Here is a 27842-nt window from a genome sequence, read left to right as displayed (position 1 = left end):
TGAAATTATAAGGTTTCCCCCCTCTCCGCTTTCAATGTAATTATTAGATAACAAGTATCCTGGGTCTAAGCAATCACAATAAATGTAGCATAATTGTATATTTCTTCTAAAACAGAAGTCATCACCTTCAAGAAAGGCAGAGCTCTCTTCTGTTTAAGAATAATGTATCAAATTAATAAAATGCTCATGACTTTCTTCCTACTCCACTTGAAACAGATTAAGGGTTACAGTCAACTTAATCCTACTCCAGGATAGACCCGTTAATGAACCCATTTAGAATGCCTTTGAACTTCACCAAGTCTACTCTGAGTAGACATTAGAAGGAGAATAATGGGATACATGGTTTTATTTTTGCTTTTATATTTTAGCGGAGGCCGAAATATTACTGTCGTTGGAGCTGGTTTTGATATTATCCAGCATTTCTCTGTGAAAGTTATATTTAAGCCTTTTGTCGAGAGATCATTAAGGAAGAGGAGGAAGAGGCAGACAGAGGAGGTACAAAAGGTAACCATCGTCTCTTCTTTGTACAGAAATACAGTGTGGACAGTATTTTATTCATTTATTAAATTTCTATAGCACCCTGCATCCAAAGATCACAGGCTCATTCTCATGTTGCTATCCTCCAGGGCTCTCATGGAAGAGACACAGGGTCCCAGTTGGTTCATACTGAAACTTTACCTAATCCAAAAACCCTTGAAATTTTTCTTTGTTAGTTTTAGTGGTCAAGAACTTTAGGATTTAATTAATAGGTTTTGAGTGGCATAATTGGAAGAGGGTGAGTTCGTGGGGCACAAATTGCCATGCCCAAGCCCTGTAGGGCTCACAAGAATTAGGGAGGAAGCTAAGGAAAATGTTTATGTGGTGCTCTTGCAGATTTCCCTTCCATTTCCCTCCTATTAATTCCTATAAGAAGGAATTTTGCTGTGCCCGCTCCAAGGCTGGGATAGTTTTCTTGCCCAGCTGAAAATATGTTAAAGGAACCAAGGGAATTTTGGATCTTTGTGCTGTTGCTGCTTTTTTCCTGTTTTAGTCACATTCTTAATTGTAATTTTAATGTTTGGAATAGTTTTTCCCCCTGTATGAGCCCCTATATAACATGATCTGATATGCAGTAAACCAGGGGTCAGCAAACTTTTTCAGCAGGGGGATGGTCCACTGTCCCTCAGACTTTGTGGTGGGCCGGGCTATATTTTTATGGGGGGATGAACGTATTCGTATGTCCCACAAATAACCCAGAGATGCATTTTAAATAAAAGGACACATTCTACTCATGTAAAAACACCAGGCAGGCCCCACAAATAACCCAGAGATGCATTTTAAATAAAAGGACACATTCTACTTATGTGAAAACACACTGATTCCTGGACCGTCCGCGGGCCAGATTTAGAAGGCGATTGGGACAGATCTGGCCCCCGGGCCTTAGTTTGCCTGCCCATGCAGTAAACTCACACATTAGTATGCAAAGGTTAATTTGGAAGAAGCACTGACACTGCATAAAACTACAAGTGAAATTCACAGTTTGTGGTGTAAAAATGATTAGCAAAATTAATTGTGTCGAAGATGGCAAGAATGGAGTCCAGTTAAACTTAGTATTCAGAAATGCACTGTTTATACACTGGGATACACCTATGATCATCCATCCTAAAACAATGCATGTGAAGTAGCTCATGTTTTTTACCAATTTGATAGACACAGAGATGAATTACCAGTGCTGCAGTAGCAAAAATACCAACTTTCGAAAAAGGACTAAAGTGTATGAGATTGCAAGAGAGAGGTGACAGCTTGCACATTGAATTTGCTTGTATATGTGTGAGACAAGGAGGGAGGGAAGGATAAAGGAAAAATGTAAAAATTTACCTGCCAGTGATCACCAATACTTGTTTGTTTGTTTGTTTGTTTGTTTGTTTGTTTGTTTGTTTAGTTTGAAGGGAAAACCATCTCAAAGATCAATGACACCACTCTAGTCTTCTTATCACCACCGGTGCTGGAGGACCCAGAAAATTACAGAATTACTGTGGTTCTCCAAATGGATGGTCATCAGGTGGGGAAAGACTTTCAATATGTTGCTGATCCAACCTTTGAAAACTTCACTGATGGTGTCAAGAAACAAGTCAATAAACTTATTCACGCAAAGGTAAGTGTGTCAGGAAAATGGCCTCTTTCAGTGTGCTTTGCCATTTCATATTTGCATTTGGCGCTTTCTTTCCTAATTGTGCTAACCCAATGCAAACGGTTGACTGGAATAATTCCAAACACTGTTTTCAAAGACTAGTATTGTCTGAATGTGGGGAGCATAAATTCCTTTTTTTGTGCTACTTAGGGGTGGGGGAGACCTGCCTTTGCCTGCTGACATATGCCTCTAAAGGTTTCTTGTCAGTGGGGTTTCCTCTTGCTGAAATCAAGAATTGAGTCCTTATCAGCAAGTTCTCCTGACATTCTTTGACCTTATTTATACCCCCTGTTGCCACCAGGGGATGATATTGGCTATTGTAAATCTAGGCCGGCACTCTCGTTGCCCTGCAGGAACAGCTTCCATGAACAAGGCTTACAGATTTGCCTCAGAACGTCAGCTACCCTGAGGGTATTTCCTCTTCCACATAGATATCAAATCCAGCTGTTTGGTTTTCAGATGGAGCTGTGCGAAACGTGAATGTATTAATCATGAAAGCTTTTATCCTTTTCCTTCCCTCCCCTCCCCTCCGCTCCCAGACACCACGAAGCGAGTTGATAGCTAAGATGGCTTAGTGTTTCTCTGTTTCTGTCTAGGGCAGTAATCTCAACAAAGCTATGACGTTGGAAGAGGCGCGAGCATTCGTGGGAGAGGAGCCCTGCGTCATCAAAACCCTGACAGAGAACGATTTGTACTGTGAGCCACCTGAAGTCCAGCCGCCGCCCAAGAGAAGGCAGAAGAGAGATACGGTTAATAACCTGCCAGAATTCAGCGTAGGTCACATTTATCTGTCTTTTTAACAACACATGTAAGGTGTGCGGCGCAGAGGGCATCTTGTTTTGAAGTGGCAATAATAAAGAGCCTTCTTTTTACGCATGATTTGTGCTTCCCAAGAGCACGGGCAGAAGAAAACCATTCTCCCGTTTGCCACTCCTTGCCTAGAAACAGAATGTGTGGAAGCAAGTGTTAGCTTTCATTTGCTAGGACCTAGGCTGTACTGGTACTGAAAGGTGCATCGATCTAGATCAGTGCTTCCCAAACCTGGGTCTCCAGCAAGCTTTTGGACTACAATTCCCATCATCCCTGACCACTGTCCTTGATAGCTAGGGATGATGGGAGTTGTAGTCCAAAAACAGCTGGAGAGGAGACCCAAGTTTGGGAAACTCTGGTCTAGATTCAGGCACAAGCAACCCCAAGCAGCAGCTTAATGAAGCAGTACTTTTGGAGGAATCAGTGAAACATGTGATCTGGGAAATGCACCCCAGGGAACTGCGGTCTTATTTACCGTATTTTTTGCTCTATAAGACTCACTTTTCCCCTCCTGAAAAGTAAGGGGAAATGTGTGTGCGTCTTATGGAGTGAATGCAGGCTGTGCAGCTATCCCAGAAGCCAGAACAGCAAGAGGGATCGCTGCTTTCACTGTGCAGCGATCCCTCTTGCTGTTCTGGCTTCTGAGATTCAGAATATTTTTTTTATTGTTTTCCTCCTCCAAAAACTAGGTGCGTCTTGTGGTCTGGTGCGTCTTATGGAGCGAAAAATACGGTATTTAAAGAAAGAAGTTATAAACCACTCACCATTCACAAATATTGTGGTGGTATCCAAAAAGAAAATTACGAAGTTAAAACAATAAAAATACATTCAATCCATCTGATATACCGTTCCACAGCTTAATGTTTACAGCAGACGTAGTCAGTGTGGAGCCTTGAGGGTGCTTGTGGACAGTTAACTCCCAGCATCCCTGACCATTAGTCATGATGGCTGCAGGCTAATGAAGATGGAGTCCAATAACATCTAGAAGGCCCCATGTTGCTACTCCTGGTGTATTGGGACATGGGTGGTGCCATGGTCTAAACCACTGAGCCTCCTGGGCTTGCTGATCAGAAGGTCGGTGGTTCAAATCCGCACAACAGGGTGAGCTCCCGTTGCTCTGTCCCAGCTCCTGTCAACCTAGCATTTCGAAATCATGCCAGTGCAAGTAGATAAATAGGTACCGCTGTGGCGGGAAGGTAAGCGGCTTTCCGAGTGCCCTGGTTTCTGTCATGGTGTTCCATCGTGCCAGAAGCGGTTTAGTCATGCTGGCCACATGACCCGGAAAGCTGTCTGTGGACAAACACCGGCTCCCTTGGCCTGAAAGACAGTCGCCTTCGACCGGACTTAACTGTCCAGGGGTCCTTTACCTTTTACTCCTGGTGTGCAGGGGTGACCAGATCCCTTTGCTATTGTCTTTTAGATGTCTAGTCAACATACATTTGTTTTTCAAAACGTTTGGATTGATCTCATAATTTTGTTGCTGGTTTTGTGTTTGATTTTGATTGTGTATTTAGTATTTAAGTCTGGGTTAAGTTTTGCAACTTTATAGAGTTGAAAGCTTTGTAGGCTGCAGTCGGATTTAGGTAGGGTAATACTAAGTGAAGGACTAACTAAACCTGTGATGGGACGCGGGTGGCGCTGTGGGTAAAAGCCTCAGCGCCTAGGGCTTGCCGATCGAAAGGTCGGCGGTTCAAATCCCCATGGCGGGGTGCGCTCCCGCTGCTCGGTCCCAGCGCCTGCCAACCTAGCAGTTCGAAAGCACCCCCAGGTGCAAGTAGATAAATAGGGACCGCTTACTGGCGGGAAGGTAAACGGCATTTCCGTGTGCGGCTCTGGCTCGCCAGAGCAGCGATGTCACGCTGGCCACGTGACCCGGAAGTGTCTCCGGACAGCGCTGGCCCCCGGCCTCTTGAGTGAGATGGGCGCACAACCCTAGAGTCTGTCAAGACTGGCCCATACGGGCAGGGGTACCTTTACCTTTACCTTAACTAAACCTGCACACCCATCTGAGGCCTTGCTCCGCTTTCAGTTGGCTGTGATGCAGGAACAGGCCTTCTTAAAGGCAGTCAGCCGCTGGCAGAACCCCCTTCCCTAGAGAGGTCCAGTTAGCTTCCTTTGGGGGGGGAGAATATAAAGACACTCTTTTATTATTTGCATGCTTTTAATCTTCCCTATGTTTATAATCTCCTACTGCAGTTTTGTCTTATTTTATTTTGACCTCTATCATTCTCTCTCCCCTTGCTGCCGTTGTCATCAACGTTATGCTCCTGATTTTGGTTGTATTGGTGTTACTGTTATTTTATTTCTGTTTTTTTTTTTTAATTTAGAGGCCACTTTGGGTGTCCCTTTAAGCCTGAAAGGTGGGGTAGAAATTTCTAATTAAACCTGGTGTTTTACGCTGGGCAATCCCTTCACTGTGGTTTGTGTTTGAGCTATCCTTACCCACTGGCCTGGCTTCATCCTCTCCCATTTTGATGATTTTGAATTGTTAGCATGTAGTAAGGATTACCGTATTTTTCGGTCTATAAGACGCACCAGACCACAAGACGCACCTAGTTTTTGGAGGAGGAAAACAAGAAAAAAAATATTCTGAATCTCAGAAGCCAGAACAGCAAAAGGGATCGCTGCGCAGTGAAAGCAGCGATCCCTCTTGCTGTTCTGGCTTCTGGGATAGCTGCGCAGCCTGCATTCACTCCATAAGACGCACACACATTTCCCCTTACTTTTTAGGAGGGAAAAAGTGAGTCTTATAGAGCAAAAAATACGGTAATTAGTTAGGCTGCAAACCTCACCCCATTTACCTGGGGGTAAACACCCCATTGCATTCAGTAGAACTTACTTCTGAGTAGACGTAGTTAGGATAATACTGTAAGCAAGTTAACCTGGCACTCATAATACTGTTTAAGGTTGGACTTTATCTATCCCACATTTGAATATATTATACTCTTTGGATATATCTGGGAATGTAAGCTCAGTTGTTCTGGGGAACGGGGAACAAAGGGGCATAGATCTAAAACATCATAGCGCATAATAAAATCATGCTGTCTGATTATTAACTTACAAAGTGCACTTATTTATCTAGGTGAAATTTGGCTTCAAAGAATGGATCCTAGGAAGAGTGGAGTATACCCAAGTGAGTGACATACCACTAGGCTTGATCTTGCCATTGGTATTAATTCCCATGGTGGCTATTATCATCATCTCAATCTTCTGCTACAGGTAAGATGTGGTTATCAGTCATCAGATAATATTGAAATGCCGGAGGCAAAAGCTGATGGTGAAGGGAAATGGGTCTGCAGAGAAATATGAAGAAAATTATTTGTGATGATTCCCAGTGTTCACACATGCGGTTCTGTGTGAAATAGAATATCCCATTGCTTCAGGGCTTTTTTTTCAACCCTCACTGATGCTAATCATCCTATGTCTTGGAGCAGTACATATGTGCAATCAAAGATATATTCTAAGCAGGATGTGGGGAACATAGATGTGGTTAGCATTTCTTTCTGCCGGTTTTTGAAGGTTTCTAAATATTAAGATATGGGACGCGGGTGGCGCTGTGGGTAAAAGCCTCAGTGCCTAGAGTTTGCCGATCGAAAGGTCGGCGGTTCGAATCCCCGCGGCGGGGTGCGCTCCCGTTGCTCGGTCCCAGCGCCTGCCAACCTAGCAGTTCGAAAGCACCCCCAGGGGCAAGTAGATAAATAGGGACCGCTTACAGGCGGGAAGGTAAACGGTGTTTCCGTGTGCTGCGCTGGCTTGCCAGATGCAGCTTGTCACGCTGGCCACGTGACCCGGAAGTGTCTCCGGACAGCGCTGGCTCCCGGCCTATAGAGTGAGATGGGCGCACGACCCCAGAGTCTGTCAAGACTGGCCCGTACGGGCAGGGGTACCTTTACCTTTACCTTTAAATATTAAGATGATTGGTTTACTGTGCATTTTCTGTACATGTCATGATGGGAGGTGGGTATGTATTGTATATCTTTAGTCAAAGCAAAGGCAGATGATTCTTTCTAATATGGTATTGAAAACAACAAAAGGTCATTATATCTGTCCTCAGAGAACAACTTCATGGGAGAAAATGGGTGACTTTGGAATGCAAAATACAGCTGTATTTTTGCCTGTCGAGGTCCCCAGGGCCACCCCAATAACTCACACATCACACAGAATTTTTGTTTAAGGTTTTTGGCATAATTTTGGCCACAACTTTATTAAAATACAAACAAGTGAGTGGTTGCTTAGGCATTGGTTGCGACTATCTGCCCCCACCATGGGGGACAGACTGACATTCCACACGATGCGAAAGTCAGAAAAGGGGAATACACTTGGGGTAGCGTCGGCGCAGGGAACCTGCCCTCAGCCCAAATGCAACCAGGAGCTCATTGCTATGGCCCAAGCCCCCTTGACAAAGTGGACAAGCAATAGTTAGCCCCCGATTCCTTTAACGGAATCCCTTGCAGCAGCAGCATTAGAGGGGCAGGCACAGCCAATCCATGCCCAACCAACCAAACCATAAACCAATGCCTAACCGCGAACCTACAAGTTGGGACGATTTGCTACGCAGTAGGCAAAAACCAAATGGCCGCAGCCAATCAGCCAGATGGACAAAATTCCTACCGGGCCCCTGCCCCAAAGCAGACGACCCCATGACAGGCATAGCAAGGTCAAAGCGAACAACCCTATTCTAGGGAGGGAGAGATGGGCAATCCGATGCACGGGCGAAAAGAGGAAGCCCTAGCCTTGTGCAAGAGGTTTTAGCATTTCTGGCTGTCAGTCAACAAATGGCAACATTAACTTCTTCCCAACAACAAGGGAAGCCCCAATCGCATCAGTGGCCAACGATCAATTAGCCCGCCCCCAACTTTGGAGTGTCCTGGCGGCCCCCACCGCAACACGTGCTCTCCCTTAGTGAGAACACGCTTTGTAGGAAAGGATTAGGATGTTTAGGTTGCTACCACCTGTATTCAGGAATCTTTCCTGGGGGGAGGGGGATCTATGCTGAACTCTGAGATCTTTATAATGTATATTTTTGCAAGGAGAAGCATTGTTTTATATCTGAGTTATCTTACGAAAGACCAGAAAAATCAGCGGAGGTTATCAAATCTGTTTCGATTGCAGAAACCCAGAATATGAGTCACACAACTGAAAACTCCAAAGGTTCTGTGTTTCTGTGCAGTGTCTGAACACATTTGCACCCCACAGGATACTCCAAGTGTTTCTTGTTCACAACTAGTCCCCCACGCTCAAAATTGTGTGTTTCCCTTCTGAATGAATACGTGTTAGAAAAACATATTCGGGGGGGGGGGGAACCTAACTGTGTAGAGGGTAATCTGAGTGCTTGTTACAGCAATGAGATTTAAATTGAAACTTGCACATGACTAATGTTGAAAGGCTGCAACTAACCTGAGCATTAAGAACGGTATTGATAAAGCACGCAGCCATTAGTCCAGGTTCATAAACAACTGTGGAATAGTCCAGCAGCAATTATTACTCAACTTCATTCAACAGTTAATAGTTTTCTTTTGAATAAAATCCATTCTTTGAGGTAAATTTTTAAACAATCCTGGCTGCAGTAAAATCAATAAAGCCTTGTTAATTTTGTGCCAGCTTAAATTTCAGCCTATTGTTTTCTTTTCTTCTCCCCCACCCCTCTGCCTTCTCAGTTTTAAAAGATCAGGAGGAAAAAGACTGCGCTTCGGAAGATCCCTCTGGCCTTTTGCATGGCTGTGTTGTAAAATGATTTATTTTTACAGCCTGTAACTTTTCTGTACTCTCTGTTTCTATTCCTTATAGACGGCAAAGCGAACAAGCAGAACGAGAATACGAAAAAATTAAATCACAACTTGAAGGCTTGGAGGAAAGCGTCAGAGACCGGTGCAAAAAGGAATTTACAGGTATGACTTATACCTAATTTCTTGTGGGGCCTCTGGAGAAATCACAAGATGTGTCGAAATGCTGCCACTGTCTGCCTTAAACTGCCTTCTGAGGATATGCAGGAGGCGCAACCATTCTAGATTACAGCGTGTTGACATGCGCATTGCATAGTCATGTGGCAATTAAATGCAAAGGCCGTCAAAAAGAGAATACAAAAAAGGAACCGACGGGGTTTGTTTTTTAATGTAAAAGGAAAAGAAGTACCTGCAACTAAATTAGCAACGGGGAGAAATGGTCAGTCCTCTTTTACCCTGAAGATGTTCCTACTGTAACACAGTTTGCGGCAGCAGTGTGGAGTGGGGTGGCAGGTGAAGGAGCAATAGGCTGAAACGGGGTAAAAGGTAAAGGGACCCCTGACCATTAGGTCCAGTCATGACCGACTCTGGGGTTGCGGCGCTCATCTCGCTTTATTGGCCGAGGGAGCCAGCGTTCAGCTTCCGGGTCATGTGGCCAGCGAACCAGAGCAGCGCACGGAAACGCCGTTTACCTTCCCGCCGGAGTGGTACCTATTTATCTACTTGCACTTTGACGTGCTTTTGAACCGCTAGGTTGGCAGGAGCAGGGACCGAGCAACGGGAGCTCACCCCGTCGCGGGGATTCGAACCGCGACCTTCTGATCAGCAAGTCCTAGGCTCTGTGGTTTAATCCACAGCGCCACCTGAAGATGTTCCTGCTATAACGCAGTTTGCGGCAGCAATGTGGAGTGGGGTGGCAGGTGAAGGAGCAATATGCTGAATTGGGGTACAAATGGTGAAAACATTTTATTAGCTACTGATCACAGCGTTTGCCTAGGCATTAGACAAGGTTCCAGTCCTCAGGCAGTCTATGACTACTGAACTGGCACAACCACTCTAACACGCTAGAAAAACATTGTTGGGAGTAGTAGGAATCTTGTGCTCGCCACTTCACAAAGTGATACCACGGTCCCGTCCTGTAATTTGGGGGTACGGCAGATGTGCCAGCTGTCAAACTGGGATGGGGCCTTGAATTGTCACCCTAATACCAGTGAGGAGCAAGGGAGTCCATCTCTGCTTACTCCTGCGGGAGGCCTCCAATTGCCCTCAGCAAGAGGTTGTGCCAGAAATATGGACCAATGTAGTTAAGCCACAGGGGACGCGGGTGGCGCTGTGGGTAAAAGCCTCAGCGCCTAGGGCTTGCCGATCAAAAGGTCGGCGGTTCGAATCCCCGTGGCGGGGTGCGCTCCCGTTGTTCGGTCCCAGCTCCTGCCAACCTAGCAGTTCGAAAGCACCCCCGGGTGCAAGTAGATAAATAGGGACCGCTTACTGGCGGGAAGGTAAACGGCGTTTCCGTGTGCTGCGCTGGCTCGCCAGATGCAGCTTTGTCACGCTGGCCACGTGACCCGGAAGTGTCTCCGGACAGCGCTGGCCCTCGGCCTCTTGAGTGAGATGGGCGCACAACCCTAGAGTCTGTCAAGACTGGCCCATATGGGCAGGGGTACCTTTACCTTTTACCTTAGTTAAGCCACAGACTTAACAAGATTGCTGCGAGGAAGGCAGAAATCCTGCATTGCTCAGATAAGGCACACAGATATGAATAAAATGCCTTTCCAACCTGCTAACAGCAGCCTAGCTTTTCTACTTTGTTTTTTCCTCCTCCCACCCCTCCTTTGTATAACAACTTACCAGATGTCAAACTTTTGAGACATTTTGGTTAGTCCCAGTAAAGGTATTGCCCAACTCTGGATTTTGGAGGGTTCCCCCCACCCTTATGGACCAGTACAGCTAACTCTGCTTTTGCATCTTCTGCCAGCTCCTATCTAGTTTTTGGCCTTCTCCCTGCCCTAAAAATTGACCCTGTTTCTCCAGCTCTGTCCTTTTCCTTCAGTTCTGACTGTTTCACCAGACTGAGTTTGACTTGTAGCTTGGTGAGGACTTGCCAAAAAGTACCAGTTCTCACCGGTTATGTGACAGCCTGCTCTCTGACCATAGGGAATGTTTACAAAACAAAGAAAAGGGGGGTAAATGAAAAATATTGCTGAGACAACAAGTTGATTGACTCTGAGGACTGGTCAGTCAAGAAACCAGAAGCCCTCTGTTCTGTGCCTTTGTAAGGTGACAAAGCGATTCATCCTCTCCTGTGTCAAAACTTAAAGGCTCTTTGATCAACCTGATGTGTTGTCAGTGATAACAGATGAACTATTTAAACTCCTTCCTTCCTGCCAATAGCCTAGTTGTACTTGCATATTGATCTTTGCTTCTTCATGTACTGTTCTATCTGCCATTTATATTTTAAAATGATAAAAAGAGAAACTTCAGACTTAACTGGCATAGCAGCTATGTCCCAACCCCAAATAAACGGACTAGCCTCTGATCTGTTCTCTCAGTTGCTTTATTAGGGACGGATTTTTAAATGAATTTCAAGCCTTAGAATCTGACTGTTTTTCGCATTTGCTTCCCTTAACTAACATTTGTTAGAGATGCAATTTGGCTCAAATGCCACAGTTCTTAAAAGAGAGAACCTTGTTTAAAAAATCATAACAGCTGCACAAAAATCCACTGTTCGTTATTAGACCTTCCTCATATTGAAAGAAAAATGAGAGCTTTTTATTGTCCTCTCATTTCTGAGCATTATGCATTAATGCCATATCTTCATACGTGAAGTGAGTGAAACCATCTTTTGTAATCTTACAAAACCCGTTAACATTGCTGTTCATGCTAAGACACCTTTAATCTTCTCTTTTTAACTTCTGCTCAGTCTTGGACACTAAAAATCCCATGAAGCAGTTTACCTTGGTGTGCACGATATTCCTGTGTGTGCACAGTAACAAATTCATTGAATGCTGACCCACAAATTCCCAATAAAATATGCTTTGTGGTTATAAATTGTCAGTGTTCTGTTTCTGTACATATCCTTGTACTTGATTCGCCGATATTCATGTAGCACGTAGTAACGTAGTTTGCAATAAAAATGAAATTGTAACAGCACTGGAATGAATTTTCAGCCTGCTAGAAATTCCACAGTTTAAAATGATGCAATAGTTAAAAACAACACAGAACAGCCTGCGGGAATAGCTTTGTGAAAGTGCAGTGTTTATCTATCCAGTGAGGGGACCGGATACATCCCTGTATCAAGGTCATTTCATACTATGTATGACAATATGAAGACCCCCAGACCAGCCCCTTGTTAAAATAAATTCACACGGACACAGAATATTTAGTTTAAGGTTATTGGCAAAATTTTAGGCCACAACTTTATTGAATTACAGAAATGTGAGCGGTATTGGCTTAGGCATTGGCATAGACTACACAGTGGTGCCTCGCAAAACGAAATTAATCCGTTCCGCGAGTCTCTTCATCTTGCGGTTTTTTCGTCTTGCGAAGCACGACTATTAGCGGCTTAGCGGCTATTAACGGCTTAGCGGCTTTAAGAAAAAGGAAACGAACTCGCAAGACGTTTCGTCTTGCGAAGCAAGCCCATAGGGAAATTCATCTTGCGGAACGACTCAAAAAACGGAAAACCCTTTCGTCTAGCGAGTTTTTCGTCTTGCGAGGCGTTCGTCTTGCGGGGCACCACTGTATCGGACTCCTGCCTGCTTTACAGATAGTCAATAAGGGTAAACTACCCCAAGAGGAAGCCAAATCGGGGGAACCCGCCTGTAGCTTTCCTCGGTGTTCCCAGAGGCCTGGCATGGCCCTGTCCCCTCAAGCAGACTTCAGACAGGAACCAGGCCCTGGCTTCCTTTAACGGAATACCCTTGGTCAGTGGAGGGGCAGGCAATGGCCGACCTCCCCTCCCCCACAAATCAATGAGCCAATGCCTAACCGCCAAACCTTACAAAGTTGTGAAGATTGCTAAGAGGTAGGCGAAAACCAAGTGACCCGTGCCAATTTGCCAAATGGAAAAATGCCTATCTGGCCCCTGTCCCAAGACAGGCGACCAACCAACGTCCAAAGTGAGGCCAGAGGACACCTAAATTACAGGGAGGGTAGGCAGGTGTTTGGCAGCGAGAAGCAGGTGGACAGCCCACATCGCACCGCCGCTTTAAAACCCCCCACAACCCCCCCCTCAAAATGATTGGCCAATAGGCCTGGGGTGATCGTGATGCCACCCTGGCATGAAAACGTTACTCCACCCACACCAGAATGGGGGGAGGAACCAGGCTGAGTGCCTGTCCACAACCAGGACCATTCTAAAGATGATCTCACTTACTGCTATCAACTCTGTAAAGTTGGGGGCCACATTTCCTTCTGGACAACCTTATGAGAGCCACATGGCAGTGATGGATGGGGCCAGAGGCAAAATGGGTAGAGCAACAAATGCAAATGTTGTCTTTGTACAGTGGGCTAGAGTCTACACATTCTCACCAACTCCTCTCTGCCCTCCATCCTGACACATGAGAGGCATCATCCGAGTGCAAGGAGACATTCTAACCGAGCAACAACTCTTGGGGTGCAAAGCAACACCCATAAGAGGTGAGGCCTCAGAAAATGTCCAAGAGGCTTGAAGAGCCACATTGGGCCCCCAGGCCTGAGGTTCTCTGCGTAGACTAGGATGCAGAACATGGCTTTTGTCCATAGTTCTAAGGACATAAGCTCCTTAAGATACACAGGGCCAAGACCATTTGAATCTTCAGTAGTCATCACGAGTGATTTGAACTGGGCTCGGAAGCAGTCAGTCTAAGTGAGTTGAAATATTAGTTAAGTTCTTCTAGTGGCTTTCCCCCATAAAGAGGCAATCTGTGGATTCTGCATTAGTTGCGGCTTCCAAGCCAACTTCAAAGGTAAAGCTCCCTGTAGCGATCACATTAGAGGTTGCTAAATTCCTCAGGACGCGGGTGGCGCTGTGGGTAAAACCTCAGCGCCTAGGACTTGCCGATCGTATGGTCGGCGGTTCGAATCCCCGCGGCGGGGTGCGCTCCCGTCGTTCGGTCCCAGCGCCTGCCAACCTAGCAGTTCGAAAGCACCACCGGGTGCAAGTAGATAAATAGGGACCGCTTTATAGCGGGAAGGTAAACGGCGTTTCCGTGTGCTGCTCTGGCTCGCCAGATGCAGCTTGTCACGCTGGCCGCGTGACCCGGAAGTGTCTGCGGACAGCGCTGGCTCCCGGCCTATAGAGTGAGATGAGCGCACAACCCTAGAGTCTGGCAAGACTTGCCCATACGGGCAGGGGTACCTTTACCTTTACCTTTAAATTCCTCAGAGCCAAATCCCGCAAAGCAGGCTTTCACTGAGGTGATCAGAAGCAACTCAACCAATTGATTTCCACTCATCCCAGTTTCCAGCATGCTGTCACAGTCTAGCTCGAGGTGAAAATAAGAGACAGGGTGATGCTCTACAGATAGTGGGAAGCTTGATTTTTAGTGGCTGGGGGGGTCACTGCTACAATGAGACATAATCATGGGGGACAAGATCTCCTTCTGGAAACAGTTCAGCTTTGCTGTGTACTGGGCTTCATTCCTCTCCTCCACTTTCCAAAGTATGATTTGGGATGAGGAGGATGTGGTGCTTCTCTTGTGTCCAGAGGGAGAAGCATTTCCTTTAGGCCTTGAGGTTTAGGTTTGAGGTAACAGGGCAGGGACAGAATGTGAAAAACTGGACTAGTCCCCATGCCTTGCTCTTATAGTAATTGTCTTCTGAAATAAGCATACAAACTTGACAGCCCCTTTGGTGGTGGATGATTAATAATAATAATAATATTTTTTTATATTTATACGCCACCCATCTGGCTGGGTGGCTTCCAACACAGACAGAAACATAATTAAACATCAGGCATTAAAAACTTCCTGATACAGAACTGCCTTCATTTGTCTTCTGAAAGTTGTGTGGTTCTTTATCTCCTTGACATCTGATGGGAGGACACCACTGCCAAGAAGGCCTGAACATTGGGCCAGTGAGGTCTAATGGATATAGAGTTTAACATAGGAGTGAGACCTTGGTTCAAGGGCCTTACAACATGGCAGTCTCTTTGTCTCAGTAGGTTTTGTATGGGAGACTACAACAATCCATATAATACTTTGAAATGTACATAGGATAAGTACCATACAGCATTCTTATGCTGTCCAATTAACAAGACCATTGGCTGCAGATAGTTTATAGCTCAAACTAGAATGCAAAATGCATTTACTCTCCAGTAAATAAATTAATTTTCTCACAACTGTTCTAAATTGAAACTCCTGTCAAGATTATTTCTTCATGCAACTAATTCTGTTAAGCGAGCTTCCACTGGGAAAACAAGTTTTACTGTAAGGTGCAAATCTTGCTAAATGAGACCGAAATGGAAATGGAAGTAAAGTTGAAAGGGTGCTTCAGTTAAAAAATCAGGATATTGATGTTTCCCCCTTCAAAGTAGCAAATACTGAATCAATAGTTTATTTTCCACTTAAATCTTTAAAATGTTGCCTCTTGTAGATTTGATGATAGAAATGGAAGATCAGACAAACGATGTTAACGAAGCAGGAATTCCTGTGCTGGACTACAAAACATATACGGACAGAGTCTTCTTCCTGCCATCCAAAGACGGAGAAAAAGATGTCATGATCACTGGGAGGCTGGATATTCCTGAAGCTCGACGGCAAACCGTAGAACAGGCACTGAATCAATTCTCCAATCTGCTCAATAGTAAATCATTTCTCATTAATGTAAGTAAAAAGTGAAAGGTCCCTTTGTGTCCTTGAAATGCATTTTTGCCTGATATATATTTACAACAATAAAATTAGTCTGCATATTTTTGCCATGTATATTTTGCAAAAGGCTGTGTGAACAATGTAAATAATATCTCAAGTAGTTTGACACTGCTCCTGTCATTCCCTGTATGATATTGAGCTGAAATATTATTAGCTCCTTCCATGAACTATTCATATCCAATTTGATCACTGCACTAGCCATTCGGTGTGACAATAAATAAAAGCAGTGTTTTAAAATGCCTAGATCTAAAAGTTATTTAAAAGAAAATTTCAATCTGAGAAAGAGTAAAAGGTTGTATATCTTATATAGATCATTTGTATCCTCTTTGAGACTTAACTGAGAAATGCTTTAGAAATCCCCGTTTCTCCCTTTTTCCTTTAACAAAGGTGTCCCAAGCATATGCACCAAATGGCAGTGTGATAGCTTATTGTTCAATGAAGTTTATTGTATTGCAAATGACAAACACAATGCTGAATGGCGTAGTTAAACAAAGGCATCACTTCATTTGGCAAAAAATAAAATGCCAAGTTCTAGTTAGTACTGTTGTGGTATATTTTGCCCAAAGCCCTATTCCTACATTTACTCACATGTAAGTTACTTACTGAGACACGGGTGGCGCTGCGGTCTAAGCCACAGAGCCTAGGACTTGCCGATCAGAAGGTCGGCAGTTCGAATCCCCGCGACGGGGTGAGCTCCCGTTGTTCGGTCCCTGCTCCTGCCAACCTAGCAGTTCAAAAGCACGTCAAGTGCAAGTAGATAAATAGGTACTGCTCCGGTAGGAAGGTAAACACCGTTTCCATGCGCTGCTCTGGTTTGCCAGACGCAGCTTAGTCATGCTGGCCACATGACCCGGAAACTGTCTGCGGACAAACGCCAGCTCCCTCGGCCTATAGAGCGAGATGAGCACGTAACCCCAGAGTCGTCTGCGGCTGGACCTAACTGTCAGGGGTCCCTTTACCTTTACCTTTTATGTTACTTACTTGTAGCAACAGGATCAGAGCCACACTTCTGACCCTAATTCTTTGCATCCCATTACTGTGCCGCCTCAAATCTTCATTGGTTAAATCTGAGAGGGGAAACTTCACACAAGTGGAAAACCCGATATGGTGGATTTCCTGCTCAGTGGAAGCCCCTCTATGGAAGCAGCTGTTCATGCAAAGGGTTCCCTTTTCACACATCCATGTTCACCCTGCAAAGGTTGAGGGTGGCGCAGCAATAGGGACACTATATTGGCGGGGGGTATGGCCAGAAGTGTGTCCCTGTTTCTGTTTCTGTACATGAGGAAGCATATAAATATGGACCCAGTGATTCGTCTTTTTGGAATTGGTTACAGAATGAATGAATGAATGAATGAATGAATGGAATGGAATTCAGTTGCTGAATCACATACCTGATGTTTTTCTGTTTTCTTTGTTTAGTTCATTCACACATTAGAAAACCAAAGAGAATTCTCTGCCCGTGCAAAAGTGTATTTTGCATCTCTCTTGACTGTGGCTTTGCACGGGAAGCTGGAATACTATACGGACATCATGAGGACATTGTTTTTGGAGTTAATGGAGCAGTACGTTGTGGCCAAAAATCCCAAACTGATGCTCAGAAGGTAGGGAAGGTTTCTTCAGTTGCCCAGTTTCCATTGAAGTAAATGAAATAAAACCCCCATCATTTTTAACAGAGCACAACTTATTGTGTCTGTTGCTTCCCTTCTCAAATACATCTATTACTATTTGTGCACTGGGATTCTAAGAACTTTAGTACATGTTTGAGAGTGTAAGAGTAGGGCTGGGAAGGTCTGGGTTCAAATCCCTACTCAGCTATGAAGCTCATTGGGTGACCTTGGGGCCAATCATTACGTGTCTTTGCCTAATCTACCTTACAGTGCAGTTCTGAGAATACATTGGGAAGAGAAGAACCATACACATTTTATTCTGTCCTGTAGTAACAGAGGATATAAAACATCCTTTCAGTGAGGAATGTGATGCATGTTCTCCTGTCATATGATAGACAACCAGAGTTGTGAGCTGTGGTTTTCCTCCAGACGTTTCTCTCAGATAGCTACATTACAATGAAGACCCCTGTGATTCTTCTGTGGCATATTTGTTATAGCAATTAATTTAGTACTGATTGAACGATATTCTTAGGGTACTTCCCTATCGCTACTGGTATCAAAATACTACTTCTTTGGCGATCACTTGTAGCCAAGTAAGATTGTCTTGCATAAACATGATTTTAACAATGAGTCCGTAAGTGACTGTGGAGGCCAATTCTGGACCCACATGTTCTTCCACAGTGAGGACATTGGTTCCCGGGTGGGAGTTGATCACGGTGTGGATTTGCCAAGCGTGCCTTCCTCTTAGCACATTTCTCCCTTTCACCCTGAGTTCGAGCGTCTTCAAAGCCCATGACACCTTTGGTAAAGGCTGTTCTCCAACTGGAGTGCTCACAGGCCAGTGTTTCCCAATTGTTACTGTCTATACTACCTTTTTTTAGATTTGCCTTGAGACAATCTTTAAACCTCTTTTGTTGACCACCAGCATCACGCTTTCCATTTTTAAGTTTGGAATAGAGTAGTTGCTTTGGAAGACGATAATCAGGCATCTGCACAACACCATCTATTTTCAACCTTATATTAGAAAGTAGAACTTCACATTGAGGACTGCATGTCTTAATATACAGATTTTGCAATGTGCCAGGAAGACACCAACAAATTAACACTTAAATGGCTAAGGGGGAAAGAATACAATATTCTAAGTACGATACCATGTTTGCTCACAAAGTCAGTGGGAATGCGCATTACAAAACATGCCTATAATGAATCTACATGAGATTGTATGTACTGGTTAAGGAATATAGGACAGATTCTGGATTTTAGCTCTTGACAAATGCATGAATTCAGGCTGCACTAGCCATGTCGTTCAACAGTTATTTGTTCATTTGTTTCAGATCAGAAACTGTGGTGGAGAGGATGCTTTCTAATTGGATGTCAATATGTTTATATCAGTACCTCAAGGTAAAGTCTGAAATGCATGCACACTTTACACTTGCTGTGTTTTGGCATAATAACCAAACCACAGTTTGGTGTTACAAATAAGCCTCAGACTCATGTACTTCCATTTCCCTCATGGTGGAACTCATACTAGAAGGATGAGTTCCAGTAAACCGTAGTTTGGTCTGCAACCCTTGTTTTCAGGCATCATCATCATCAAATCTTTATTGCGGTCATAGACCAGCATAAGTAGGGTGGGGTACAATAATTTAGAACAGGCATAGGCAAACTTGGCCCTCCAGATGTTTTGGGACTATAACTCCCATCATCCCTAGCTAACAGGACCAGTGGTCAGGGATGATGGGAATTGTAGTCTCAAAACATCTGGAGGGCCGAGTTTGCCTATGCCCGATTTAGAATCTGTAAAACATTTTGGAAATCTGAAAAGTATTAAAACATAAGGTGTATCTAAAGGACTATAAGAATCTAAAAGAAGGGTTAGGAGCAGTAAACAGATGTGGGAGAGCAGAAAAGGTTAGTATATAAAATTTATTCTATGATTCTATGAAGGTCTTTAAGCAGAGGCTTGACAACCATATGTCAGGAGTGCTCTGATGGTGTTTCCTGCTTGGCAGGGGGTTGGACTCGATGGCCCTTGTGGTCTCTTCCAACTCTATGATTCTATGATTCTATGATTCTAAAAGAATATAACTATCAATTTAGAGAGCACTCTGATGTGAGTGTTCATTAAATCTAGTTTGTGGCACAGGTCATCAGTTGTTTTCAGGCAAGTGCAAACCATAGCTTACTTATTTAGATAAAACTGAAAACTTCCAGGTGAGCATATGTGAACTTCAAGTTGGGAAGTGGCAGGCTACCAAACCATGCTCACAACATCCCACTACATTACAGGTCCACTTCCAGCCTTCCTGCAGTATAAAGATCTAAAGGACAAACCAAAGTGCGTTTAGGGGAACAGGCTTAGAAGCCTCTCTATGATCCAAAACCCAGATACAGTGGTACCTCTGGTTAAGTACTTAATTCGTTCCGGAGGTCTGTACTTAACCTGAAACTGTTCTTAACCTGTAGCACCACTTTAGCTAATGGGGCCTCCTGCTGCTGCTGCGCCGCCGGAGCACCATTTCTGTTCTCATCCTGAAGCAAAGTTCTTAACCTGAAGCACTATTTCTGGGTTAGTGGAGTGTGTAACCTGAAGCGTATGTAACCTGAAGCATATGTAACCCGAGGTACCACTGTAATGCAAAGTTCCCAATTGTGGGGAGGCTTCTGAGTGCATTCAGATTAATGTGCCTTCAGACCATCGTACTCAACCCGTGAAGGTCAGCAGCAGCCTGGGCATGCATAAATGTAAGTTGAGTTGCATGCCTGATCTGCCAGCTCCTCGCTTTCAGCCCACATGCCTCCAACTGCATGAATATGGCTTGTGGTTTGCAGCAAAATGGGATCATAAGTTGCTAATCCCCGTCTGCAAGAGGAAGGACGGAAGGTTTGTTCTCATAATGTCAGGTTAGGGTTCTGTGTTTGCTCAGACACTGCCACTGTTTATCTGTCAAAACATGGCTAATATTGACATTGTCTTCCCTCGCCAATTTTTACAGGACAACGCAGGAGAACCTCTTTATAAGTTATTCAAGGCTATCAAACATCAAGTGGAAAAAGGCCCTGTGGATGCTGTGCAAATGAAGGCCAAATACACACTGAATGACACCGGTTTGCTGGGAGACGATGTGGAGTATTCACAACTGGTGCGTAACTTTTATAGACCTTTCTTTCAGGAAATTGGTAAAATGGAATCCTTCTGAAATGCATCATTCCCTATTACCCAGCTGGTGTGGGTTTGGGGGGGGGGTTGCTTTGGTTTTGTTTTTGTAAAATGTAGATAATGGAGAAGTGCCATAGGGCCAAAAAATAACGATAAAGTAATTAATTTTGTTGCCCTGACTTGAACACAATAATTTGACATGAAGCCTTTGGTATTTTAGTGGATTAACCCAAAGAAGAAAAGGTAATGGCATTTTCAAATGTGAAGTTCTCTCTTCCAAAAGAATAAACACAAATTAACAACTCAGATGACATAGACAGTTTTTTAAAAAGGGGACTAGATAAATGAGACATAGTAGGTCCCTCAATGGCTGTGAGCCGTAATGGCCTGATTGAATTGAATCTCCATGTTCAGATACAGTATGGCACTGGGTGGAACAAAAGGGTTAGATTCCACCTAAACATTAGGAAGAACTTCCTGACAGTAAGAGCTGTTCGACAGTGGAATTTGCTGCCAAGGCGTGTGGTGGAGTCTCCTTCTTTGGAGGTCTTTAAGCAGAGGCTTGACAGCCATATGTCAGGAGTGCTCTGATGGTGTTTCCTGCTTGGCAGGGGGTTGGACTCGATGGCCCTTGTGGTCTCTTCCAACTCTATGATTCTATGATTCTATGCCTTCATTTCGGAGCTGTGAAATTCTGGGGAGTACCAATCACAGATGGACCCGTTGATCTGGTCCAGGAGAGTTGTGTTTAAGCTGCTCCTTAATCTACTGTGAATTTTATAATGTCCTAGCTTTGCGGTCTCTCTTCGCCCATTATAAATTGCATTCCCCCCCCCCCCCAGAATCTTCTAACCCACATTCCATCCGTAGCCAGCATGTTCTGCTCAAGTCCTTTGCTGTCCATCAAGCAGAAGGCTCACTTAGCCAGATGGCACAGCGGGAGTTGTGCTGTTCATACTGGCATTCACGTTAGGTTTTCACGTGACCCGCCATTTGGGAGGAATCTGAGAGCCAAGGGACGCGGTGGCGCTGTGGGTTAAACCACAGAGCCTAGGATTTGCCGATCAGAAGGTCGGCGGTTCGAATCCCCGCAACGGGCTGAGCTCCCCTTGCTCGGTCCCTGCTCCTGCCAACCTAGCAGTTCGAAAGCACGTCAAAGTACAAGTAGATAAATAGGTACCGCTCCGGCGGGAAGGTAAACGGTGTTTTTGTGCACTGCTCTGGTTTGCCAGAAGCGGCTTAGTCATGCTGGCCACATGACCCGGAAGCTGTACACTGGCTCCCTCAGCCACTAAAGCAAGATGAGCGCCGCAACCCCAGAGTCGGTCACGACTGGACCTAATGGTCAGGGGTCCCTTACCTGAGAGCCAAGTATCTCTGCATCAAATATGCAGGTTTGTTTGTTTGTTTGTTTGTTTAAAAATCCCTCTTGAGAAGTTGGTTTTGGGGAGAAATCCCCCATTGGCTGCAATGGGGAATTTCCTCTGGATTCAAGTATTTGCTTCAGAGGAGGGATTAAAATTCCTTAGGCCTGAAGCAGGGGAGGAAAGGGTTAAATTTTCCTCCACCATGCCTGATTTAGCTGAGATCCCTGCACTGCAGGGGGTTGGATTGGATGACCTATGGGGTCCCAATTCTGTGATTCTGTACAAAGGCACATTGCTACATTGCATCTCGTTCGGCTCCGACTTGCTTATGAAAGATTTAAAAACGTAGTGTATACGAACAGACCATGGGACTGGACTTTGCAGAAGTGTGCTGTCATATTCTTCATCTAGAAAAATCACACTGCTGGGGAAATTCTCCCAAGTTTATTGGCATTACTAGAAACGATTTCATTTTGTTTGACAGCGACTTGTGCCATGGCACAACTGTGGCATCAGGAGAAACTTAATAAAAAACACTTACAAAGTGATGTTTGAAAGCACATTTAATATATTTTTCAGGAAAGAGAATGTTGGGGGGAGTATGGGAAGAGCAGGGAGTTTGTAAGACTTTTAGACATAGTATATAACTTTTCAAATCTTGACAGTTCAAATCAAGGGGAAAGGGGAGGGATATATTTTAATAAAAGAAAAATAAAACAGCATGGGAAAACAGTCAGCACTGCTGTTTTGAGTGAACAGAAGAGTGCAAGCAAAACTTGCCCCATCCCTCAGTCTCTTTATGCTGTTATAAATATATGGCATGTGTTAATATATATACGGAGCCCTGGACCTCTTGGGTGCAGAATGCCTTAAGGACTCCCCTGAGTCTTTATATCCCAGCTTGATTGCTGAGAACATCCAGAAAGAACTCTGTTAGCTGTCCACCATGTTTCAGAATCCCAGCCGACCTCAACTAGAAGTTGGGCGTTTAATGTCACCATCCTGTGCCATGGAATACTTTTCTAGCCAAGATTTAGTAGGGAAAACCACGAATGATTTTCAGGTGTCACTTGAAGCTGTTTACATTTTCTTGATTAGACATTTAGTGATTATTTGGGATTTTTAAACAGTATTTTATTGAATATATTGTATACCCCCTTGATATTTTTCATGATTTGGTGGTATATAAATACTTCTATAAATGAATAAAAATAAAGAGGCTGGGTTTTTTGTTTTACTATTTGATTGGTTACTAATATTCGTGGGTTGGCCCAAATACTGTCTAACTCCGAAAGTTTACTTGGGGTCTCTCCCTCTCTTTTATTTTTAAATGACTCACTCTATTGCCTCAATCTTTTCTTCTACCACCCCAGTTCTGTTCTGCTGGTGCTGAATAACCATTCAGCATTGTGTCTATGGGTGGGAGACAGAAAATAAATATATTGCCACGTCTATTTTCTTGGTTATTAGAATTGCGTGCTTTCCCAGTCCTTTCGGTCTGAAAAGCAGAGGACCGTAATAGCAGAAAAAGTAATTGCTAGCAAAGTTAATTACCAACATTAATCTGCCATACCATTTAATCAGGTATGTATAAATGCTCCCTTTCTTGCCAATATGATAAGTGGCAGTCTTGTGGATCCAAGGTCAGTATTTGGGGACATTTCCCTATGCTAGTTCAGCACAGCCAGAACCCTTAAATACTGTATGTTGTTGTTTAGTCGTTTAGTCGTGTCTGACTCTTCGTGACCCCATGGACCAGAGCACGCCAGGCACTTCTGTCTTCCACTGCCTCCCACAGTTTGGTCAAACTCATGCTGGTAGCTTCGAGAACACTGTCCAATCATCTCGTCCTCTGTCGTCCCCTTCTCCTTGTGCCCTCCATCTTTCCCAACATCAGGGTCTTTTCCAGGGAGTCTTCTCTTCTCATGAGGTGGCCAAAGTATTGGAGTCTCAGCTTCAGGATCTGTCCTTCCAGTGAGCACTCAGGGCTGATTTCTTTAAGAATGGATAGGTTTGATCTTCTTGCAGTCCATGGGACTCTCAAGAGTCTCCTCCAGCACTATAATTCATATAATTCATTCATTTATATAATTCATTCAACCATAAATACTGTATAGAGATAGGGAAATATAGGAAATACAGCTTGGTTAATCCAAAGCTGTAATTTGGAATGAAACTCATACTGATACATATGCGAGCAGAAAAGGTATAGTTTTCTTGTCAGTTTTCTTGCCTGCCCCTCACTATGAGGTATCAGGGCAGGTTATAGCACATAAAAACAAAATGCAATTATAGCTGCAGTAAGATTTTTAAAAATTATAATCAAAAGTCCAACAAAATAACCACCCAATATTTGACTCTGTAGACTAAATGTGCCACCTGTAATTACAGGCTTAAATACCTATTATTTAAAATTGATAGATGCTTCATGCTTGAAGATTCTGTAGTCCTATAAGAACAGGAATGTCTCCGGAACCAGAAAAAAAATATTTCCAACAACTTCACTATCCTGACAAGCACTTTCTCTTTTGTTTTGAAAGTGCAATAAATTTTAAAAATGTGGATTTCTTCTGTTTAAGAAATTCATTATTTAAGCAGCCACAGATGGTAGATAGTTCTAATAACTTGTATCTGTTTGAAACCTGCTTTTAAGAAGTCCCCAAGATACAATACCAGTGGTATAGAAATACACTGTATTTAAGAACATCCACTGAAGGCTCTTTTCTGTATACGTGGAATAGGGAAAATGGTGTGGAGACTGAAATGGCTCATTGACTATTTTTTTTTCTCACCTTGTCTTTTTTTTATGGAGTTGATGGCATACAAGGTTTTGTACAGGTGTCTAAATTTTTGATCTTTTGGAATTAATAAGTACAAGCATTGATTTTTTTTCCCCTTGTCTAATTTGTATAACCATGTTATTTCCTACCCTTCAGACTGTGAATGTGATTGTACAAGATGAAGGCACAGAATCTGTTCCTGTAAAAGTGCTCAACTGTGATACTATTTCACAAGTGAAAGAAAAGATCATTGACCAAGTCTATCGAAATCTGCCTCATTCGCACTGGCCAAAGCCTGATAATGTCGTTCTTGGTATGTTTCGGTTCTGCTTCTTTTATTAATGCCATTTAATAAATGCATTGGTGTCAAAAGGGGATACTAACAGGAAGGACCTAGATTTAGCAAGCTCTTGTACTCTTGTTCTTTTATATTTGTGTTAATAAATTATTTTAAATATTGACCTATATGGAAAGCCTTTGGTTTAGAATATTTTGGACCTATTCACAAAGAAGTAATCCAGCGTAATAGTCTATAATTCGGCTTAGTTGTCGACGGAACAAAGGCCTGTTAACAGGTTTGTTTCTTTGTTTCGTACAAATTACCGTATTTTTCTCTCTATTACACGCAGTTTTTTTCTCCTAAAAAGGAAGGGGAAATGTCTGTGCGTGTTATGGAGCGAATGTGGGGGCTCCCTGGAGCCGATTAGGGGAGCGCAGGAACAAAAATAAGCAAAAATTAAATCGTGCGTTGTGTCGGAGAGGGAAGCCTGAAAAGAGGAAGTGGCTGCTTTCCTGCATTCTGCCTCAGGGTCTTACTGGCCACCCTCCTCTGTTTCGTTGCTGTGTTTGCTCAAACGGAACAAAGAGCAGGCAAATCCCCTCCCCTCCAGGCAAGCAGAGGGGAAAGCAGAGGTCTTTCCTTCTAATTCCTCTCCGTGCTCCTCGCAGGCAGCCAGAAAACATGCAGGAGAGAGAGAGCTGGCTTCGGTTTGGGGAAACTTTTGCTTTTCTTTCCTCCCTCCCGTTAAATCCCTCTCCTGCATTCTTAGCCAGCTGCTTCTCTGCACACCGCTCTCTTGTCCCTTCTGTGTTTTTCCTTCCCTCCCCACTTAAAATGTAGTTACAAAGCATGGATCCACATGGATCCTCAGGATCTTTGCATTGGGCCACCCCAAATTCACCATCAGATCACATAGCAGCCTGCCCCCCAAAAATCACACACCCAATGTTGCCTGGGGCTGCAATGGTGCAAAAACGTGGTTAAAAAGCATGGATCCACATGGATCCTCAGGATCTTTGGATTGGGCCACCCCAAATTCACCATCAGATCACATAGCAGCCTGCCCCCCCAAAATCACACACCCACTGTTGCCTGGGGCTGCAATGGTGCAAAAATGTGGTTAAAAAGCATGGATCCACATGGATCCTCAGGATCTTTGCATTGAGCTACCCCAAATTCACCATCAGATCACATGTCTGTGGCCACAGCATGAAGCACAAAAATGATACATCCACTGTTTCATTCAGAATTTTTTCCCTTGTTTTCCTCCTCTAAAAACGATGTGTGTGTTATGTTCAGGTGCGTGTTATAGAGCGAAAAATACGGTATATACTGCTTGTTTGTAAAACAACAACAACAACAATACCTCAAAGCAATTAAGTGATCAAAAGTAAGCTTACTCATCATGACTAACAAACAGAAATGCCTTAAAGGAACTTAGTCTCAGTAATTCTGTACATGTATTCTGAAAAGCTGGACCCATAAATAAGCTGTTCACTTTGCTACTTGCGTTATGAGTCACTGTTCAAGATTTTGACTATTTTTACAGCACTGTTTTTTGGGAGATGTGTTTTGGGGTAAATCACTGCATGCAAACTCGTTTCGCATTTTTCATATTTTGTTCAGGAGATGAAGACGATTTGTTTTTCTTTTAAAGCAGGGCTAATTTGGGGGTAGGGTAGAGAGCAGATATTGGGAACCTTTGCAATGCTTCAGCGGTTTACTAAATGGAAAACTCATTTCGGATGTGAATTATGTTTAGTTGCACACCGATACAATATACAATGTGTTGTTGTTTTCTCGTAATTGCTCCTCAGAGTGGCGTCCGGGCTCTACTGCACAGATACTCTCCGACTTGGATTTAACGTCCCAAAGAGACGGCAGGTGGAAACGCATCAATACCCTGATGCACTATAATGTAAGGAAGTTGTTTGTATCTGTTGATTGCTTTTTGGTAACACACAGCTTTTCTTTTTTAAAAAAACTGGCTGAGACAACGTGTACTCCTTCTCCTATCAAATCTATGAGTAGATCTTTTCTGTTGCCTTTGCAAAGGCCAGACTATAAATCCTAAAAGGTTCCAAAAATACGTTGGCATTTGCTGCAACTGGGCGATTATGGAGTGCCTCATCAGTTAGGAGGACAAGATACAGCCTCTTTTGAAACCGAGGCATATTCTTTGCTCGGGATAAAAGTTAGCTTTGTATATTGCCAGTACTCAAGACTGACTGTCAATTATGCCCAAGGCAAGATGCGCTTCCCGTAACACTTTCATACTTCACAAATGCAATGCATCTTCTCTGCTCTTTAGTGAGTTTCAGTTTCCCGTAGTTCAGAGAATCTGAAAGACTGAATTTTGAGTTGCGCGATGGATTTTTCTTCTTATTTAAAAAAATAGTCACTAGATTATAACTCTTGATTCTCTGACATAATATCTTTCCCAGCTCACTTCAAAGCTGGGCACAGCTTCATGTACACAAACGGAGGTATATCTGGAGTGCCCCTTCCATTATGAAATGAAGGAATAAATCTTTTTGTCTGCAAGTGCTCCATGTGGACATCTTAACGAACAATTTGAAACAATGTAAGGAAAGGAATGGGTTTGTGAGGGATAGTGAATTGATTCCACACACACACATACACACACAGACAGACACACACACATACATTGTATGCACTGCTTTAATAGGAAGTAGATATTTTGCAGAAGTAAGATTTACTTTGGATGTTCTTAGCGATTCCCTCCTGTGTATTTTGTTAAAGGTACGGGATGGTGCTACTCTCATCTTGTCGAAAATGGGGGTCTCCCAACAGCCAGAGGACCATCAGCAAGACATGCCAGAGGAAAGTAAGTATCATCTGTTGCTTCTCTTAAGGCTCCAGAAGAGCACTCAACATATTACCAGTGGGTAATGCTAATGTTAGGGACGCGGGTGGCGCTGTGGGTTAAGCCACAGAGCCTAGGACTTGCCTATCAGAAGGTCGGCGGTTCGAATCCCCGCGATGGGGTGAGCTCCTGTTCCTCGGTCCCTGCTCCTGCCAACCTAGCAGTTCAAAGCATGTCAAGTGCAAGTAGATAAATAGGTACCACTCCGGT

The 27842-nt window shown here is 43.8% G+C and overlaps 1 protein-coding gene across 1 annotated transcript in view; it reads left to right on the top strand.

The window, feature by feature from the left end:
• The window catches only part of PLXNB2 (plexin B2), a 354483-nt gene that overhangs the window by 303988 nt on the left and 22653 nt on the right, over nucleotides 1-27842 (top strand). Inside the window, exons 20-31 of the mRNA XM_077935826.1 lie at nucleotides 369-504; nucleotides 1922-2134; nucleotides 2767-2943; nucleotides 6063-6199; nucleotides 8768-8868; nucleotides 15277-15506; nucleotides 16971-17152; nucleotides 18493-18559; nucleotides 20155-20301; nucleotides 24622-24778; nucleotides 26563-26663; nucleotides 27509-27593. Of these exons, the coding sequence (XP_077791952.1) occupies nucleotides 369-504; nucleotides 1922-2134; nucleotides 2767-2943; nucleotides 6063-6199; nucleotides 8768-8868; nucleotides 15277-15506; nucleotides 16971-17152; nucleotides 18493-18559; nucleotides 20155-20301; nucleotides 24622-24778; nucleotides 26563-26663; nucleotides 27509-27593 (1733 nt within the window). The remainder of the gene's footprint in view (nucleotides 1-368; nucleotides 505-1921; nucleotides 2135-2766; nucleotides 2944-6062; nucleotides 6200-8767; nucleotides 8869-15276; nucleotides 15507-16970; nucleotides 17153-18492; nucleotides 18560-20154; nucleotides 20302-24621; nucleotides 24779-26562; nucleotides 26664-27508; nucleotides 27594-27842) is intronic.

This window comes from Podarcis muralis, chromosome 10 (genome assembly GCF_964188315.1).
Source record: "Podarcis muralis chromosome 10, rPodMur119.hap1.1, whole genome shotgun sequence".
Taxonomy (NCBI): domain Eukaryota; kingdom Metazoa; phylum Chordata; class Lepidosauria; order Squamata; family Lacertidae; genus Podarcis; species Podarcis muralis.
Note: the sequence above shows the minus strand (reverse complement) of the source record. Positions and strands in the feature narration are given on the sequence as shown.